General features: G+C 39.9%; 1 protein-coding gene across 3 annotated transcripts in view; it reads left to right on the top strand.

The window, feature by feature from the left end:
- The window catches only part of TBCD (tubulin folding cofactor D), a 130,100-nt gene that overhangs the window by 65,227 nt on the left and 43,541 nt on the right, over positions 1-21,332 (top strand). For all 3 annotated transcript variants that reach the window (XR_011919711.1, XR_011919710.1, XM_072403591.1), the window contains exons 16-20: positions 4,824-4,980; positions 15,750-15,807; positions 17,212-17,241; positions 18,274-18,359; positions 20,225-20,305. Coding sequence is in view for 1 of the 3 variants with exons in the window: in XM_072403591.1 (XP_072259692.1) it covers positions 4,824-4,980; positions 15,750-15,807; positions 17,212-17,241; positions 18,274-18,359; positions 20,225-20,305 (412 nt within the window). In the remaining 2 variants the exon portion in view is untranslated. The remainder of the gene's footprint in view (positions 1-4,823; positions 4,981-15,749; positions 15,808-17,211; positions 17,242-18,273; positions 18,360-20,224; positions 20,306-21,332) is intronic.

The following is a 21,332-nucleotide window of genomic DNA, read 5'->3' as shown; positions in this document are numbered from 1 at the left end:
AGACTTGATCTGTGGCCCTATAAATTTCCCTTTCTTCATTTTTGCAGTGATTATATTTGGAAACTTCTCAACAAGGTACTGAAAACCCATGGCTTTTGATTTACCTATGGCCTTTACAAGGTTCTTCATCACGCCTAACTTGATAGAGAGGTGGCAGAAATATTTTACGCAGATCAACCAGAGGCAGAAACTTGACACTCTTGTTAGCCAATCACGCTTGACATAATGGTCTCCCGTAGATTGGCTGTCCCACAGGCATAGGAAACAGCAATATTTTGTGAATCCTCCTTGCATTCCTATCAGAAAGCCAATGACCTTTAGATCCCCACAGATGTTCCACTGGTGTGTTTTATACTGGATTACTTCAAGTATTAACTTCATGTTTTTTTTATAGAACTCCTTAGTTTGGAATTCCCAATATGCAGTAAAACTGCTTTCAAGCTTCTTTTAGAAGAATCAATGAAGATACGCCATTCAGATGGAACATGCTCTTGTGACAAACTGTTAAAGAGTGAATTTATATTATGACAGTAGCACAGTGAGCCATCATTAGTAAAGAACGTTGTCAAGTTATGATTTCATTTTTTGTAGTAAGTTACAGTTATACCATTTGCAAACAAGTGCTTCTCTTTAAGCTTTGAAGCAAGAAGTTCTGCTTTGTCTTTGGAGAGATTTAGATCACAAACTAGACCATTCAGCTCTGCTTGTGTAAAGGTCTCTGGTTCTGAATCTTCATCGGCCAAGTGGTCAGGATCAGATGATTCAGGGTTGTAACTAGCTGCAGCTCCAGCACATTCCCCATCACCTTCTACAGGAGCAAGTCCATCATGTGGCAGTACCGGAACTGGCAATGGATCATCATGGGGAACAGGCGTAACTGCAGAATCGAGGCTGGAATGTGCTCAGTTTTACCTGAGAATCTACTTTTGTTGACGCTGCAAAAATAGCAGTCAGAAAATAGACGTCGATTAGATGGTGTTGCGGTTCTCTCCACACCATTGTGATTGCAAATGGCATTGCTGCTTTACACCAATTTAGCCAGTCATGCAGTCCGTCGGAACAACTGGTACAGATGACATGTTGAGCCTAAGATTTATCCTGGTCGCTAAGTGGACAGCCGAAATATAATTTGTATATCTTTTTAAGTTCTGTGGTAATTTGGCGACGTTGTGCTTTGGTCGTGAATGAACCACGCACATAACAGAAACTGTCTGGATCATTAAGGCAATTTCTAGGCAAGATGACAAATGAAATCAATCGCAGTTAGTGCAGTCTTTAACTTTAAAAAAAAAGAAAACTGTTGTTAAATGTTGTAATATGTTGAGGCTATTTATAACGAATTCCACACTATATAGTTAGCTGCATCACAAAAACTAGACGTGCTAGAGAAAAACTGAACACAGATTTAATATCGGCATCAAAAATACTAAAATCAGCATCAAAAAGTCCACATAAAAATATATCTGATGAAAATTACATGTTGACCTGTGTAATTATTATATCCATAGTTCACAGCATGGTGTAAGAATTCGTCTTACATTGCTGGCCATTGGGAAGAATTCCAATCTTATAGATAGCCAAAAATATCATTGGTGTCACTTTAACTGACCTGATAGGTACAAATTTCTCATTGCTCAAGAACCCCTAGAAACATGTGGATGAACCCTGGTTGAGAAGCACTGATCTACTACAGTACTGCAATGTATTTCCAGGCCTTCAGGAAAATTTAATAGAAAACTTTTGATATCAATAATGCAATTCCTAAAGGTAACACATTATAAAGTAAGGTTGCTATTTCTGACTCCCTTGCCTGGCCGAAACTTTTGCCTCTATATTTCTAACTTATTGACTTAACGAACATGCATGTTAGTACTTTGAGTTGCATACTTGTTCCAGGTCTGTAACTTTAAAAGTTAGCCTAAATGTCAGGCAACTTGAAATTTTGTGAAACATTGCATACATTACATATTTTTCCAATGACAAACTTATTTCATACAATTTATTTTGCTTTCAGTTCAGTTAGTGTAAGTATCTTGATTTGGCACACATCAGAAATGTGAAATCAAGCATGTGTATGTGCGTTGAGGTAGAAAACACCCCAATACACCTACAGAGCGGTAAGCTTTAATTCTCCAGTTCCAGTACTTGTGTCAAGGATGGAATCTGACCCATTATCATAGAATACAGTGCGTGTTGCACATCCTTACCTAGCCATTTTGTAGCTAAATGGGGACTTGTTCAGAAAAGCACCATTATATATAGTTTATAGTAAAGAAACTTTTTTTCTGACAACGTGAAATCTCGTGCACCTTTGGTAACTTCGTCTTGAACTATCCCTCCTAGTCTGTTGCCATTGGAACAGGTGTCCCTTTCATTTCTTGTTATGGAGACAACTAAAATGTTAGAGTTTCCATCACTTTCAGTCCCATTGGCAGTGATCACCAGGACAGATAAATTTAATCCACCTACACAGCAATAGAAACTGGACAGGAGTTCTAAAAGTAAAAATAACAAGTTGGCTATACATTTATGCTAAGATTTTGTAAATCTTCAATAAAATATTGGTCACTGGTAAACTTTGGGAAATAAGCTTTGGCATTCTCACCCTTTCTCATTTAATGATTGCAGTTGGAGCTTGTCCTTCAGAACCAGGTCAGCAATGGCATGTCCAGTTTCTTTTTTTGACAGGTACTTTTTTTAGTAAAAGCATTGAGTGTTTTACTATCAGTTGAGTTTAGTCAATGTTTGGCCACTGGTTTACTGAACATGGGGAAGTTTTTTTTTCTCCCTGTTCACCTTTTGCAAAATAATGACTTCTGTTTTGAGTGCTGAGCTCTCTTCTCACACCCCCTTCTCTAATTTTGGAAATTATCCCTTTTCCCATCTCACGCACCAGGAGCTGCTGGAGGTTGAGCTGTGCTACCTCTGGCACCCTGGACTATTCCTACCACTCCAAAAACCAGTAAGGTGAGCTGCTGTTCCTGCTTCCCTCTATAAGGTCATTGTTCAGCAGCCAGGAGCTAAGCCAACCTGAGAACATCCCCTGGGAAATGAGCTTTTCAGTTGTTGAGCTTCAGTTGTGCCCACAGGCTATACATTACTGTAGGCCATAGGCGAGTATGAGATGGCTTGCTGCTAGGAGAGGAGCCTGCGTAGGTTCTCTGTTATCACATGTGTGCCTTACTATTCTTGCCAAGAGGAAGTCCTGAGGTGCAGCATGCAAAGGCGACAAGTGTTTGCATTGTGTAAGCGCTCAGAACGACCGCGCAGGAATTCAGAAGTTAATCTAGAAGCTGAATAGAGCTGCAGATCACAGATCAGAATCACACCAAGCTATTGTTCATGACAATGGCGCCGTTACATACATGCCTCTGTGCTGTGTCTAGGGAACTGCTCTTTTTTTAGTGATGGCATTTACAGTATTCTCCCCAGAATTTAGGCTGGCTGGGTGGCCCCTGTATTGTGACTCAACTATTTAGTAACCATGCAACTGGGCGTATGCTGAAAAGTGCCAGGTGGTGCGCCCAGCTAAAGGGGGCTGGGGAGGACACTGCATTTATTTCATTTCTACCTTCCTTGGAGAATTTTACAGCTTTATCTGTGTGTTTAAAATAGTCACATGGCACAACTTTTTTTTTTTTATTATTCCTATTAAAAGAAAAAAACATACTATGATGACTGCCTGCTGGAAATTGCATATAAAAACTTTAAGTCCCCTTTTTACTTACCATATCTCATCCTTTCCTACTGCTCTGTCCCTGCGTAAACTGATGTGAGGCTGGAAAGCCGATATTGTGTCTTGGGAAGTAGCTATTATCAGCAAATAAAGTTATCTAAATTACCCGTAACATCTGATACAAACCTGTGAAAAAGTCAGTACACCCCATGAAAGTTGACTTCAGTATTCTCCATTGGAAATTATTTAAGCCGGGTGGGAAAATGCTGTAGGCGGGTGATGACTGGTGTGTTGTGACCCAACTTTTCAGTAACTACTAAAAAACAGGTGTGTGGTCACTGAAATGTGCAGGGCGGTGCGCCCAGCTACGAGGGGCTGGGGAAAACACTGTATTAGGAGACACAAGCAAATCTGCACCCTAACATTGCCTATAGATAAGAGCAATATACTTTACAAACGCAACACAAAATTGACCTGGTATATTTATTCTCATAATTCTCATACGTTTACCACCACTTCAGATCCTTGAAATTAGAATCAGGTGTTCCAGATTATGCTCCAATTGTTAGAGCCTCCTTCAGAAGTAGCCGGTGGAACCTGTCTTATTTAATCCTGCGATATGGAGGGTCTGATGTTGTCTTTTCTTTTGACATGTGTAGTGTCATCATGTCAAGATCAAAAGAGCTTTGTAAGGCCTACAGAAAGAAGGTGGTGGATGCTTATAAATCTGACATTGACTTTAAAAAGATAGTCAAATTGTTTGAAATGAAACGTTTCCCTGTAAGGATTATTATGGTCTATGTAGATTAAAAACGACTGCAGGGTTTAAAGGAAGATCCTTTATTTACCTATTTAGCCATTGCTAACAGATTTGGGTTAAAGGAAACATATCATTAGATGTGTGTTTTTATATTCAGTGCATCCATACTCATTAATGTGTGACACTTTCAGGCATTTATTACTTCTTACAGAGATCCCTGACATTGTTTTTATCTGCTTTCCTCCTAAGAACTATTTCACTATCTTTGTTCATCCATATTGAACATTTATTTTGTTTGAAATTGAAATCAGCACCTCCATTAGATAAGTCGAATTACCTACATACATATATTATGTTTTTAATATGACAATTTCCTTTGTCCTGCAGTTGTCCCTGTCATACTGAGAGCGTTGGTTTATGACGAGAAGCGCGGTGCTTGCAGCGTGGGTTCAGCTGTCCGGGATGCTGCCTGTTATGTGTGCTGGGCATTTGCTCGGGCCTACGAACCTCTTGAAATGAAACCATTTGTTAATCAGATTGCAAGGTAAGTTTAGTTTAAGTTGTTCATATGTGTGTTTAGTTTTTCAAAGGGCAACTTCAACTTTAGGAAAGCTGTCCTTTAGTGAATCCCTCTGCTCCATTTAATAAAGTCCATGCGAACATTCTTCCCTCATCCATCGATATTTATTTTCACGTAGACCTAGTAAATGATCCCTTCATACTACACATGTACACCCTGGCCCACATATGGTGACCTATACCCTGCTGGATGGCTGGAGGCTGCTTTGAGTATAGCTACCCAAAGAACTGAATGAGTTCATGGCATGCATGCCCAGTATAAATAGGATCTAGCCAGAATCTTGTCGGAAGAAAGATTACTGCATTGGGGGAAAAGAGGTAGATATGTTCCCAGGTGGGCTGAACTCCAAGAAGGAGATTAATAAGAGGACACGTCACTTAACATCTACCCTGTCAGGGCATTAAATAACTGAGAAGGAAGGCTCTGGCTTATATGCCTGTATCTTTCAAACGCCCTTTGATTTGCTCTTTTTCCAGCCTTGTGCTCTGTTCCAGCACTGAAGCCTCTGCCAGGCTGTGTCCCCCTACTGCAAGTTGTAGTTTCACCTTTCGATTCCTACATCACTTTTAAGTCTTGCAGTAATAAAAGAATGGAACCTTCACTTGCTGCAGGGACACACGGTCATCTAACACTCTTAGAATTGTCAATGGCAAAGGGACAGATAGAGGCTGCAGCAATTGAATACAGGTAAGGTAGCAGACAAATGATTAGGTGTAAGCTTCTGGTATCAAAAGGAAGACATGTCATACCAGTGTTACTAAGTTTCAACTGGGGAAAATGGAGTTTGCTCTGTGCATATGTATCCTGAGCAATTGCCATTTTTTTTCCTTTAGTAAATACACAACATTGCTGTGGATCCTCTTCCTGATTGAGAGAACAGTGGGCCATGCCTGCACATTGTGTGTCCGCAAGGTTGCTTATTGTATCTACCAGGGAAGCATGCAGTGGGTGACAATGCAGAAAGCATTTGGGAAATAGTTGTTACAGGAAATGCCACATACAAGGATCTTCAAGGCGGGATTATCTGCGTTTATTTTAATGAAAGTGGCAGATTTCATCAGCTTTGTAAATAACAATAACACAGTCAAGAGTATGTGATATGTTAAAGATTGGGTTTAAATCTACTTTAAATTTCATTTTTAATATTTTTATTTAAATATAGTTTTTTTTTAGATCCCCTGACATGCCTAAATCCTACTGCTCTACTTCCTACTTTGTTTCTGGCACAGGAGATGGAAGTAAAATTTTCTCAGATGGAACAAGGACAGCTACAAAAACCTGATTTTTTTTTTAAACATTTCTACTTCATCCATCTGTTTGTCATAATCTCATTGCCTAGTAAGTGTCTGTTGTCATATGAGACCGTCACTAATGTTAAGGCCGTCTCTCATTGGTTTTAGAAGCATCATGTGCAGGTATGATACCAGTGGCCTCAGGGCAGAAAATCATTTACCAAAATCAGATCACATAAAAATAAATTAGATCAAGTTTTTTATTCTACTTGCACCCTGTTAGAGATGACAGGCGTCGGGGAGCATTGCTGGATCCTCCAATAAGTTCTTGTTAGGGCGAAGAGCCAGTTGCAGCAGGGAGAGGAGGTTACAAATTCTATTGAAGCCATGTTCCACATTAAAAAGAAGCAGTAAAAACATTGCTTGTGCCTGAGAAATGAAGCAATACAATTTGCATTAAAGTTAAATTAAGTGGAGCTAATTTTATACTAGCTGTGCTCAAAATGAAGATTAGAGGCAAGCCTAATGTCTCTTAAAGAACATGAATCATCCCACAAAACGCAAATTGATTAGGGCTGTGCTCGCTCTGCAGGGTGTGTGGAGTCCTCTGGAAACACGGCTGTATAGTGGGTGCATCTTGAACACAGCCTGGAAGAGTAAACCTCCTTGAGGTGTGGTACCGATCTGCAGTATCACCCCTCCCTGTGCATAGGCTTTGCTTTATTATATAATGATTCAGATTCAGAGATAGAAGCCACAGCCTTTTTTATGTTCCTAGAATCTCTAGGCTGCTTTATAGAATATGAAACCAAACATAACATATATATTTATATATATAGATATAACATAATCTTACAGCTAAAAACAGATTAGATGGATTTTATCCAGGGGAGTAAAAGGGATGGGCAATAAGCAGTAGGCATCTTGGCAGTCCTGGCGGCCACAGTGCCACTTACAGTTTATTTCTCTATTGAAAGTGCTTTTTGGGTTCAGAAATTGGTATTGTGGCCAGGCACGCTAACAGCTGGAGGGATGTAAAGGAGTGGGTTAATTAAAGCATATACCAACCCTTCTCGAAAGTTTTAAATACATAGAGTGCAGGGGTTAAGTGTATGTAACATTAGAAGTGTGTAACATACTGAGGGCAAGAGTCTGCTTTATGTAATGTGGATAGATCAAAGGTGCAGGGTGCAGTGTTCAGGTATATATAACATATTGAGTGAAAGGGTCATATTTATGAAACAAGTTTAGGGGTCAGGTGTTTGAACCGTACTCAATGCGAGGCTCAAGTGTGTATAGGGTACCAAGGGATGGGCTCAGTTGTATGTAAGGTACCGAGTTCAGGGCTTAAGTGTATGCAACGTACAGAGTGCTGGAGCCAGATGTATGTATAGTACCGAGTGCAGGGGCCAGGTGTATGGAAGGAACCAGAGTGCAGGAGCCAGGTCTATAGAAGGAACCGAGTGCAAAGGCCAGGCGTATGTAGCATATGGCGTGCAGGGGTAAAGTGTATGTAAGGTACCTAGTAAAGGCCTTGGGTATATCTAAGGTATCAAGTGCATGGGTTGATGTATGTAGGATACTGAGTCTAGGGGTCTGGTGTATGTAAGACACATAGTGAAGGGCCCAAGTGTATGTAAGGTATCGAGTGCACCTGTCAAGTCTATGTGGGATACTACATTTGATACAGAGATTTATTAATTTGTGTCTTTTTTAATGTTCGTTAAAGCATATCCTGTACTATGAGGTTTACATTATTTGTTGTCAGGAGCCCACAGGAACAGATAATTGTCTTAGACCAGCTTAAAGTTTTGCTCAAAATATTATGCAGCATTGTTTCTTAAAGAATCCAACAAAAATAAACTTTTACTTTCCTAATGGAAATTGTAATAATTTTTTATTGTCCCAAAGTTCTGTTTTTTTTTAATTAAATGGGATCTCCATGGTAAGGCACACATTGTCTACCAAAATGTGGCTGCATCAATAGTGATAAGATCTTGGCTCTAGCTGCCTCTGTGTAACTGGTTCTAAAGGTAAATCTGCCCTCCTTGGATTAATCCAAACCCAGGCGTGGGAGGGCAAAATAAGTTATTGACAAAATAATATGTAAGGCGAACCACAAAATAATAGTCACAAGCAGCCTTACCTTAGCCTGGAGTGACTGTTTGCTGTGTTTTAAATGCGGGGCGGAAACTGCTGCCTCTGATCCATATTGCAGGATTTATTCTCCTGTGTTGTCTTTGCAGCTTTGCATTTTTTTTTGGATATCTAGATGTTGTGTTGTGTGAAAATAATTCCTAGCAAGAAACACAGCTACATGTGCGACCTTTTCAGTTTAAGTCCCAGTTTTTTCTCCGTTGCTCTTCTTCCTTATGTCTGCAACAAAACTTTACACCTTTATCCCATCTCTCTGACTCCCCAGTTTGATCATTTCTATTTCTTTAGGAAAAAGGTGCACTTGGGACCCTGCAGCCTTTGTGTCTGAACACTTTGGCCCTGCAGGAGATTATCTGAGAAATTGGATTGCTACAAAAAAGGTGAAATTGTGTCCTGGTGAAGTTGACACATAGGGTACTCGGATCCAAAACACATTGACATTTGGGGGTCCCAGAACATTATACACTGACACTTATAGGTCCCAGGACCATAAGAGGTAAACAGTTAAGGGGCAGAACAATAATCCACTGATATTTGGAGGTTACAAAACAATTACCCCTTCAAAACTGAAAGTCCCAAAACAAAAAGACTACTTTTTACTCAGGAACCCCAGACCCTGACACCAATGCTTAGTGGTCTCAAAAACATGGGGAGTCCAAGAACAAAGACACACTGACACTTATGGAGCCCAGACCATGGTACACTGACAATTAGTGGTTCCAGAACAATGACAGGCTGAAACATGAAGTTCCCAGATCCATGATTCACTAACAGTTGGGGTCCCATGACTATAATACACTAACAATCAAGGGTTCCAAAGCAATGACAGACTGACACTTGGAGATCTCAAAACATTGACTCACTAACATTTGGGGTCACAGAACAATGACATTTACAATTTTGGGGGTAATGGGGGCAAAAATAATCTTATCCCCGGCCTCCTCTTCCTTTGTATTACCTGCTGATTAAACTAATCATTATAAAACCAAAAATTCTTGCTTTAGGGTGTCCAAAGTGTAGAATACAGTCCCTTTGACTGGCATAGGGCTATGCGTATGGAAGGTACCGAGTTCAGGGGCCATGCGTATGGAAGGTACATAGTGCAGGGGCCATGCGTATGGAAGGTACTGAGTGCAGGGGCCAGGCATATGGAAGGTACCGAGTGCAAGGGCCAGGCGTATAGAAGGTACTGAGTGCAGGGGCCAGGCGTATAGAAGGTATTGAGTGCAGGGGTCAGTTGACGGTAAGGTACTATATTTTACACAGAGATTTAATAAATTTCGTCTTTTTTGACTGTTCGTTACAGCATATCCTTACATTGGAACCCCACAGGAACAGATCACTGTCGGAGTGTCGGAGACTAGCCTAATTTTTTACTGGCTGAAACCTGAGGTTCCCAGATCCATGATACACTTGTGGGTCCCAGGACTATAACACACTAACAATCAGGAGTTCCAAGCAATGACAGACTGACACTTAGGGATCCCAAAACAATGACTCATTAACACTTAGGGTCCCAGAACAATGACACATTTTAGGGATAGTGGGGGCAAAACTAATCTTATCCTCAGCCCCCTCTTCTTTTGTGTTATCTGCTGACTTAACCCAGAGTAAACTAATCATTATAAAACCAATATTTATGCTGGGCTTGCTTTATGGTGTCCAAAGTGTAGAAAACAATCCCTTTGACTGGCATAGGGAATTTTTGTATGTTTTTAGGCTCCCCTGAAACAGAGCAGCAGGTGGATCACTCGGTTTTCCTGCATAATAGGCACCAACGTGCAAGTTCACATAATAAGGATAAAAATGTATATTATATTATTATATGTATATATATATTTATATAAAGTTTGATGCCTGGTTCTTGCATGCATGGCCACCAAAGAAATCATGGTATTTGTGAGCTACTATATTTGGCTTTTATTATGTATATGTTATGTCCTGAATTTATTATTGTATTGTCTTTGCAGACAGTCCTTATAGGTGTATTTCTAAGAAATACAAGTCTTTTACAGGTGCCATGACACATGTACACGTTGAAATGACCCTGTGAACGTTTGCTCACTCTGTGATAAATAGTTGCTTCTAGCAGGGTCATGTATTGCGTGCATTGTTTTTATGAAGTGGCTGCAAGATTTCACAATGACTCCGGCAGCGATGTGAAAGTGCTGAATAAGGATTAATCTCTCCTGAAACAATTGAAACGGTGCGTGTAGTCTGGGAAGGCACAGAAGTTTCGTCTGCTATGAGTTTGCGATGAACTGGGTGTGACAGAGGCACCCAACCCGTGAGTGATGCCTGCAGGGGCCCTGTGATCAGCAGACCTGGGACAGGGCCGGCATCGCTCCCAGCTATGTCTTATAGCAGCGCAGTGCGCTCAGCACGGGGAAAGCAATGTATATCTGCAACATGCTGCAGCCTGTGTTCAAGCTGACGGTGGCGTTTATTGTTTATGCTCAGCCTTAAGCAACACCCCTGTCAGAGGTCCAAAAATGTTGTTTGAACCTGGTAAATTGTTATATTGCAAGAAACCCCCAATAAAGCATTTTGCGCCCCTGATTTGGAACATCACTTTCAGTTGTCTGACTGATGCAGTAAGGGGGAGGATTATATTTTTAGGTCATCCAACAAGCTTGTTGTTACATGACATTATACTTTTTTATTGGCTCTTTCCAGTTCCCTAAACTTTGGGAACTAAAGTTGCAAAGTTAAATGCAAGAGCATAGACATAAACATTGTGCACCTTTACTGTTCTCTGTTACCCAAAGTTTTTAATAATTAACTTATATCCCTAAAATTAAATATTTAAACATGTATATTCATGTATGGATAACCCTGCTGCAAAATCCATTCCTCGTACTTTTATTTTAGGTACAGTTACCTTACCTACATTCAGCAGGTTCTCTACAGTGTTTTGCAGCAAGGCTGCAGCTTCCTGTCACATGTTTCTTTGGTGTCCGCCACTTTAATTCCAGAGGTTTATTATGCAGTCCTTTATTTCTGATTCTTGTCTTTAGTCTGATGGAGTTTATGATTTAGTTGACTTCCTCAAAGCCCAAGTCATCGTGGACCTGTCCCCTAGCTTGTGGCTGGTGAAGTGAAAGAAAAAACAGCACAGTGATGAACTAATCTCTTTATCACTTTGCTTCAGCATGCCTTTTGTCAGCACATGTTCTGATTGGCTCCTGGTGCTTTTGCTTCCTCCTATTCTTCAGCCCTGCTGTACAGAGTCCCATAAGGTGCTTTTTCGGTCTTTAGGAGGAGCCATGGATGACATAACACCTGTGCATTCATAATGCACTATCCAATCAAAAACTGAAAAATAGAATCTATTCTTCCACAAAACTGTACTTGCTAATCATTTTTTAGTTTCACTTCAGTACATGCTTTATTTCAGTTTGGATTCACTCTCTGACCACAATGTGGTAATTATCAAAATCGTGAATGCTTGGTTTCTCTTTCTGGAAGACCATATTGTATCTTGTCCCGTCCGCCCACACAAGCACACATCCTGCTCTGAGGTTGTGATCATGTTTGGCATCCTGTATGTAGATAAAAAATCTTTACAAAAATCTGTGACTTATAACCAAGTGTGTAATGCTTCAAAACATGCATTGAGGTTCAGCGGACATGCAACATTTCTGTCCATTTTGACACCAAAAGTGCACCTACCTTTGTAATGCCTTACTTCACACAAATATGAATAATTTTGCCCAGTTAGTTAAACCCAGCATACATCCTTAGCCTCCTTTGTGAAGGCCTCAAACTCTGGCACATTTTCTACACAGTTTTGAGTCCTCCTATGCCCTAGTGAACCCAATACAATAAGGGTTCTGCTCTAATCGTCTGGCTTTTGCTTGCAGAGCCCTGCTGGTAGGGTACTTCTAGGGGCCATGTCTGCTGTTTATTTATGATATGTGTAAGTTTTCAAGAGACATTCTTGCGTAGCTGTCAAAGTCTACCTGCCAATCTTGCCATCTGTTTTCTAAACTTGGCTCGCCCTTGATTGACATCATTGGAAACCAATACCCTCATTGTCTGAGTCTACAAACATGCAGGCTGAGTGTTCCCTAATTTTGAATTAAGTCTCCTTAAAAATAGGGGCTGCAAAGGATACTTGCAGTGTGCTATTCTCTACTGACCATAAAGTCTCTTGTATGACAATATCCTTGTTTATTATTTAGGTAGAATCTTTCACTATTCCTAATTAGGGGAAAGTGACGGATTCTTATGACAGGTTATCATTCACCCACTGATTCTCACCTTGGCCACACTAACCTGCTGCTCTCCATTCACCAGCAGGAAACCAGTAAAAGTGTAGGTACAACACGTTTTCAATTCTGGAAAAAGTAGAGAAGAAGCAAACCTGCTGTGAGTTTTTTTTATTGCTGTTCATCTGAGGAGATTCCCTCCCTTTTCCTGATGACCATTATCAAGGAATCCCAACATTTAAATTTGACATGAGAGCAGTAGGTGGGGGACTGGCTATTGCCTACATGGTAAAAGGGAAGGGGAAGGTTGCATGCTCCCCCAAAAAATGCCAATACGTGATATTTCTGATGGTTCCGATGGACAGATGTAATTGGAGATCTTGGCAAAGGTAAGTGTCTTAGGGGTGTGTTCCTAAGTGAACTTATTACTTCCCCAAAAAAACAAAGTGACAGGTACCCTTCATTTGTAAATATTTCCCCCCAGTAGTAAATCTACAATTTTGTGTATCCAGGAAAATATAACGGTGAAGCCTGGATAGAGCCCACTGACAATAGCAGGTGTCTCCATCAGCTGTGCAGGTGCCTGTGTAGGAATGCGTCGTTGATCTTCTCCCCCCCGGAGACCCTCCACTTGTCTCTGTCACCAGAAGGTGCAGCCTCTTGTGTCGGACTCCTGGGAAACAGTGAAAGTGAAAAGATTTATCTAAACAAGTCGGTGTCTTGCCACAGCACAGGACGTGCCTTCAAGGCTGAGACTCACAGAGAGCCAGGCCGGCTGGCTGTCAGGTGTGGTAATTGCCAACAAGCCAGGACTTGCGGGCCGAGTCTTTACTTGGGTTCCCACGAAACCCTTGTGAGTAGTATCGCAGAAACTAGCAGAACAAAGGCTCAAAAATCCTGTTTGAATTTGTTGATAAAGTAGAGATCTGTAGCCGTGCCAAGCTACGATCCTAACCTCATTTCAAACTGGGGAACGAGGCTAACTGAGTGTTTCTTCAACAAACCACCAACTGAAGCATGTCATTAATTTTAATCCAATTTAATGTATTCTCATATTTATTTATAGTTCTGCAGTGGCTATTAATTATAACATCATACATGATTTTCTAAGAATTAAGAATGATTTTTATTATTCTCTCCATAAGGAATAACAATCGAAATCTAATTTTTTGTAAAAAATTATTTATAGCAAGAAACCCATGTATTATTCATTTGGTTATTATTAAAGATTCATATTCCTGTTTTATGTAGCTTTTTGCAATCTGGTAAAACAAAAAATATTCATGCAGGTATCAAAGGTCTACTATAAGAGAAACTATTGGATTGTGGTAACGGAATGGGCTATTACCTGTATTAGTATTCAGTGCATGAATTAATTTTCTTTTTGTTGTTTTATATGCCTTTCTTTTCCCCACAAATTACATTGCCAAAATTACAGTTACATGGGGTTGGGTAAACACTGCTCACCTTTAATTCATATAGATCATATTTTAAAAGAAAAATAATTGCTCAAAAAGTTGCCTGGAGTTGGGTTTCTTCTTGTCAGTAAATTTAGCTGCACCTCTTTTTCACAGTTTAGGTAAAAAAAACTATTATAATGCTTTTATGGAAACCTAAAGTCATCACTAGATGTGTTTTCATATCTGACTTTGACTTTATAGTTCTAAAAATCTGGAGCTGGCAAACAATTGTTTGTGCCAACAATGACAAGAAGTCATTGAGTATGTGCTTCCTTTTGGATGTGGCAGAAAATGCTCAAAGTTCTCTTTTTCTTCTGATGTCCAGACTGTCAGTGCGGATAATTGACACTAATTTCTTGAAATTATGGGTTACTAGACATGACAATGTGGCCAAGTGCTCCAGGCAGGACTCTTCCAACTCCATTGTATCAAAGACAAACAAGAGCTATGCAACCCTGAGCTTTGTGTATCATCTCCATGGTACCCTGGGGTTACTGGAATGACTTGCATGCATTACCAGAAAACACTGTTCTCTTATTAATACTATTATCATTATTATTATTATTATTATTATTGAGATATTGATTTCAACAAGGTCTTCAAAGCAGAACTCAATAATGGAAATTCACATGTGATCTGTCCTGTCATTATTTTCAAATAATCCTGGGAGGGTGACACTGCTGGTAACTGTCCAAGCTTGTGTGGTCATCCCTTTACCCGCCTTATTTTATAAATACACTTAATAGCCCCTTGGTAATAGTCCAGCATCTTGTAAATAAAGCACTGCTCAGCATTTTTTTTAAGCCGGGTAGTAAGAAATTGTAGGTGGGTGGCAGCTCCTGTATTGAGACCCAACTCTTCAGTAACCACCCAAAAACAGCCAGGTAGTCAGTGAAAAAAGCCGGGTGGTGCGCCCAGCTAAAAAGGGCTGGGGAGAACATTGACTGTTGAAGGTAGAATTGGCAAGTTATGCATTACGAGATGGGGAGAGGAGTAAAAGTAGATATAGACCCAATTACAAAAATATGTAGGCTTTATCATTTACAGTAGTTTTAAAGTCACTTTTCAATCCTTTTAAACCTAGTCTTTATCACAATAATAATCCCTGGTGATCCTGTCATAAAGGTCTGTGTTTAGGCTGTCCCTTTGTCTATGTCACCTATCTGGGCACCTCGTTGTATCCTTGTCTCTTGGGCTTCCGATGGAGCATACATGTGGCCACGTTACACAGTCACAGCCTGCTATTGTTGCGATCAGAAATTTTTCCCTGCAATGCAGCAATCTCTAAATGGCATGTACACATGAAGTAACTGTAAAACACTAACAGGATATCGGCAACACTGAGATAAAACAAATGATGAAAAACACATGAAAAGGTGATTATTTAAATAAATAATTTTTGCCAAGGGTTGATCTTAATGTGGTTCTGGTTTAGGAATGAAGCACCATGGGTCCCAAGCATACATGCTGCCCAGCAAAGGGTAGGCCACATGGTCTGAATAAAGTCTAATCTTTTCTTCAATTTAAAATTTTCATAGGGTGGTATATGGAAATGGTTATTGCTGGTATAGTTGCCATTCTTCTCCTACCCAGTGAAATAAAAGTATTTATATACCTAGTAATATATGTGGTATTACTTTATTTTGTATTTCTCTCTCCACATTGTCTTGTAGTGCTTTGCTGATTGCTGCCATCTTTGATCGCGATGTAAGTTGCAGAAGAGCAGCTTCGGTAAGTTGTCATTATTTACCTCTTACCTTTTCTTCTGTTTTATTTAATTAGATCTCAGTCATGTTGTGTACATTATATATGTTTGTCACTTAACATGGCTAATGAGATACTACCAAACCCTAGAGGAAAATATTCAGGGCCATGTCAAGTGACAAACTATATAGCTACTAAGGTGTTTACTCACTCATATTGTCACTCTGTCATGGTAAAATAACATTGTCTGCTGATAGACCTCCCTGCACCATGGTATACTGATAAATATTTCCTCACCACCTCCCAGCTGCAGGAGTCCATTGTACAAGCTTACACTTTGGACTACTTTGTTGCCCCCCACATGACAGTGTTTGGGTCTGGCGATTTGGCTACTCTGGCCTTGGCATTCTCACATAGGGTAAGCCACATTTTCCCCTATACCCAGATGCTTTGCTATACTAGTGCAAGGCTATAGGCAAATACAGGAGATCCCCCACCCATTCCTGAATAAATGCCAGGCACAGGTTTTCATCCTTTTACTGTCTCCCAAAAAAAAATTTTATATATATATATATATATATATTTGCAATGTGATAAGTTACCATGACCATACTATGTATGGTATGATGTTGTTTTGTATCGCTGAGTGTCTGTAGTCCCCACCCAGGCAAAGTAAATGAAAGATTTCTGGCTGAGGTTTATTTTGTAGATCAGGATTGCTATGTTTATCCTTCTCATAACGACTGCCAGTAGTAACCGTAGCTCCAGGCTAACGTTACAGGCTGTTTCTTTCCTGCGGCCAGACTGTCCCGAATTTCACTTTTATTGCTGCAAATGAGATGTAGCTTGCAAACCCTGCAGCTTGATTTTACAGTATTCCCATACCATGCATGTCTTTAGCCTTCAATATTAGATGATAGTAGATACAGAGCCCAGATTTCCCATGATTTTTCTTGTATAGCACTGAATATCTGCTCATGATTGTTTAGTCTGTCACTGTACTCTAGTCCATTGGTGGGTCTCTTAATTTCAGCTGACCTATTTTATTTTTGTGATCATAAGATGTGTTTTGTAGCATTTAGGCACATATCCCAAAAAATCCAATTTTGTAGTTCATAATTGTTACAGGGAGGGTGGCACAGAAGCACCACTTGTCCTTTGTACCAGGCTGTGTGCGCAGACAGGTGTCATGTGATAAGCGCTTTGTGGGGGGAACGTGAGATTGTGGCTTGTTCCATTCACCAGCATTCCATGTGACTGGGACAATGACAATATGCCCTGCGGGGCCCGTTCTGCACAAGGTGTACTTTATTCCAGAATGTGAAGCCATGGGTCATTTCTACAGCGCTGTGTTTGTTTTGAATTCATCCGTTGGTGTTTGGTTATAAGCAGAGGTGTCTCATTTTGTCTTGTTTGTTCTCTGTTCTCCAGGCATCCTTCCAGGAGAATGTGGGGAGACAGGTAAGGTAACTTTCTGAGCCATTACATTTAACTGTTTGTGACCGGGCGGCATGGCATAACATGGCATGAACTTGTATTCCCACTTTGAGTCATGTCATGTGGGGTCATGCTGCTACATGGCCATTATAAATCGACACTGTTACTGTATTCTATTCCATATGCATTGACATCTGTACACTCAACAACAGCAGCTGCCAGTGCAGCAGTTTTGTAGGATGTATTTGCCTTTATAGGAATGTGTATCATCTCAGGCTAATACATGCCTACCTACATTCTCATGTGACAATAGGGAACAATTCTACAAAGATCAAATACAATTTAGAACAGACATACTGTATTGGCGGTTTAGGGTCCGGATATGGTTTGTCTGTGACCCTCAGTGATTTAAGGAAAAATATGAATCTAAATACATCAGAGAAGTGTCGTTTTGTTTTTTTTTCTTTGGAAATGTAATATTTTAAGTTGCAGCTTTTACTATAAAGTTCTGAAGTGCCATTATTTTTTTCTGGAATAAAGTAAAAACTGCTTAGGGTAGATATCATGTGGTCCCTGTGAAAATTTAGTCAATAGGTACAAAAAAAGGCTGATAATAATATGGTACCACATTCCTAAATTCATGTCCAAAACCAACTATTTACAAATACTGGGGCTTTATATCATAAAAAAGCCATCAACATTACTAGAATTATATTTATAAAGATGTTGCCTATAAAGTCCCAGTATTTGAATGCAGTTAGTTTTGAACTTGAAATTCATTGCTCCTCTTCCTACTGAATTTGACATGTAGCATAATGAGCCCAGTGTTACCTAGAAATCAACAGACTTCTATACAAGGAAGCAGTAATTTAGTTAATATGGGCAGAGTTGTTTTTTACACAGCTTCTCCATGGGTTTGATAAATTTTTTTGTGTTCTTTTCTGTGGTTTTGTCATTTTAAATAAATAATTTATCTTGGATGAAAGTTCCTCTTCTCTTACCATGGAAAGCACAAGGAAATCATGTAATATTTTTTTCTGTCTTTTATGTCGATAGGGTACTTTTCCACACGGTATCGATATAGTGACCATAGCCGATTATTTTGCTGTTGGGAATCGAGTCAGTTGCTTTCTCAGCATCAGGTAAAAATGGAAACCACAGCCACTTATCACAAACCCTCCTCTGTAAATGGCTGGAGCCATTGGTTTGTGTGTGGCATCCATGTGACCTTGGGGTGCCATATACAATTTACCAACTCCTAGTCACGAGGGCATCATTAACAGTGTAAGATTTACTCTGCTTGTATGTGTTTCTCTTTTTACATTAGGAAATGTAATCCTTACATTGTATTCCTTAAAGTCTTATTTTATGTAAAACACTTTGCAATCCTTCCAGTTCCCTTGCCTCCCTTTTTATTCTGAACACACCAGGCATGGAGTCAGATCCATGCTGTTGTGGTCAGTTTGCATCTGTAGGCTCCCACTGAGTAATCTTAAGTGCCAACATATTACGCATTATGTATATTAAATAGGGGTTGCAAATCACAGACAAAAAAAAAATTATGACACAAGAAGAGAACCCTGTACAAAAGAGCTTACAGTCTAAGGTGATCACTTGGTGACACAGGATGCTATGCCAACACATGCCTTGCCTGTATTTACAGTAATCAACATACAGCTTCCATACTATCAGCCCTCTTTAACAAATTGATGGACGCTGCTAACAGTAGTTGGTAAGGGATGTTGGTCATTCTTGTATTCTTACCTACACTCTGACAACCATGATGTGAACAAAAGCAGCCACAGTCTCCTTCCAAGCACTCCAAGCTGCAGGGAGAAGAAGGGGGACCAAGGCATCATGTAATTATACATAACATGACAGAGAAGAAGGTATTTTTAGTGTTTTAGGGTAGCTGTAAATGTTAAGCAGCACTTAGTAATAGTGCGAGAGGTTACATTTACATAAGTGAGATCCAATGACATCACAGAGGGGGTTCAAACCAAGGGGTTTCCCCTCTTGATGTGTCACTTGTGCTCCTAATTTTTAACTTTTAGCTCTGAGCAAAACCTTTGCTCTTGTCTATTGAGAGACATAAAGTCTTAAAGCAGACCTATACTGATGATAAAAAGCTGACATATCTGACCTTACTTTAATAATATAGCTTGCCTGGTTGGTGTATTCATTCTCCTTTTCTCTTGTTATCTTATTCTCTGTCTTTATTATCTTCTGAATCACCCATCCAGTATAGGTATGAAATGTTTAGGTAATTTTACGGTTATCTGCACACTTGTTTTTGACGTGTGACTAGGAAAACAAAAAGATCAGCTTTACACCTAGCCAATTGGCATTCTTGAGGATGAGTATTGGTTAACTTAATTAATGCACCTATGCATTTTGGGTAGAAACCAAGATAATGCTATCTTCGTTCTTACCCACAATGCATAAGCAAGGGTTTTATTATATAAATGAGTTTCTCCTCTCTGAAAAGGCAGTCTTGAGCCCTACTCATTTTGCAATTCTGCTTCAGCAGAGGAAATAGAGACTAATGAGCAACATGACTGTATTATTAACACACACTTAGGGCAATATCTCCTACAATGCCAATTTGCCTACATTTTGTAACAAGGTGCTATTATACTGTGCTTTTTTGTCATCTCACAAGATTCTGGCTCTTCGACATTCGACCTAATATCACCGGAAGGGCCCTAATGATTTTTCAGTGATCATGCTGGCTTTTATCAAGGGGGACCTGGGGACATTTTATAAGAGGACCTTGCACAGAAATATGCACAGAAATAAATGTTATGGCCTTGGATTAAGAATTAGGTTGGCTCTCTTTCCATGGGAGCAATAAATAAACTGATAAGGGTCTTGAACCTTAAACTTAAGTTTTAAACCTAAAAAAAAAAGCTTAGGCTTTAGATAAACTGTAACATACCCTTATGTATATGACATTTTGCTTCCTGCTAACAACAACTGTTGAAAAGTTTCCCTCACTTTATTTCAGTGTGTTTGTTGCTGGCTTCCCTGAATACACTGCCCCAATGATTGATCACCTAGTAAAGATGAAGATAAACCACTGGGACAGGTACGTTCACTGCTTCCTGAGGTTAAAAAATGTATAAAACTATCTATTAAAGTGACCTTTTGAGTTGCTTAAAGGTAAGTTCCCTACAATGAAAGATAAAATACTGTATACCTCTCTGCATCCCATGTCACCTACCTCAGGCCCATTCCAGCACTGCGCTTTTGGTCATTCTTTTTTGGCATTTGACTTTTCTGGTAGTGTGGGATGCCTGTATCCACAGTTCCATCCTCAGTTCCATACGTTGTTCCTGTACACAGCAGCTTTGAGGGGGTCAAAGCAAACAGCCACAATTGTTAAACTCCCAAAAGTATTAAATGCAGAAAACACTGATCAAGGCTGCAGCACTTGATCGGAGGGGAAATGTAAACCCCCAGAGAGGTAAGTAACAGCTCTTCTATTCTAGGTAACAGGCCTTTCAAATATTTTTTTTGAGTGACAGGATGACTTTAATTTTAATTATATACTGTTAAAAGTTACAAAATTATGTTTCAACTGTTTTATGTCCCACCCCCTGCCTGCCTGATTACCATTAGATTACAATCTCCTGTCTCTGTTTCGTGTGCTGCCATCTTTTTTTTTTCTCTTTTTTCTGGTTTTGATCTTCGTCCATATTGATGTAACTCCTGTACTAGCATTCAATTCCAGCAGTCCCGTAACTATAAAAAAAGACAGCAGTCAGGCAGGGTAGTATGTTTTATTGCAGAAGGGATACTAACTTGCCTGATTGCAGCTTTTTTTTGTGAATCTATAGTCCTTTTAAAATGCACCCAGATCTGTGTCTTTAGTGTGCAGGCAGGAAGAAAGACTTACAGCTAGCAGATATAAACAAATGGTGGGACCATGTCCTTGGGATCTTTGTAAAGACGGTGGCTCAGGGGTTAATAGTCCGGCCTTTGCAGCGCTAGGTCCCAGGTTCGATTCCCAGCCAGGACATTATCTGCATGGAGTTTGCAGGTTCTCCCCGTGTCTGCGTGGGTTTCCTCCAGCTACTCAGGTTTCCTCTCACATCCCAAAACATGCAGTTAGG

This window comes from Pyxicephalus adspersus, chromosome 3 (genome assembly GCF_032062135.1).
Source record: "Pyxicephalus adspersus chromosome 3, UCB_Pads_2.0, whole genome shotgun sequence".
NCBI classification, from domain to species: Eukaryota; Metazoa; Chordata; class Amphibia; order Anura; family Pyxicephalidae; genus Pyxicephalus; species Pyxicephalus adspersus.
Note: the sequence above shows the minus strand (reverse complement) of the source record. Positions and strands in the feature narration are given on the sequence as shown.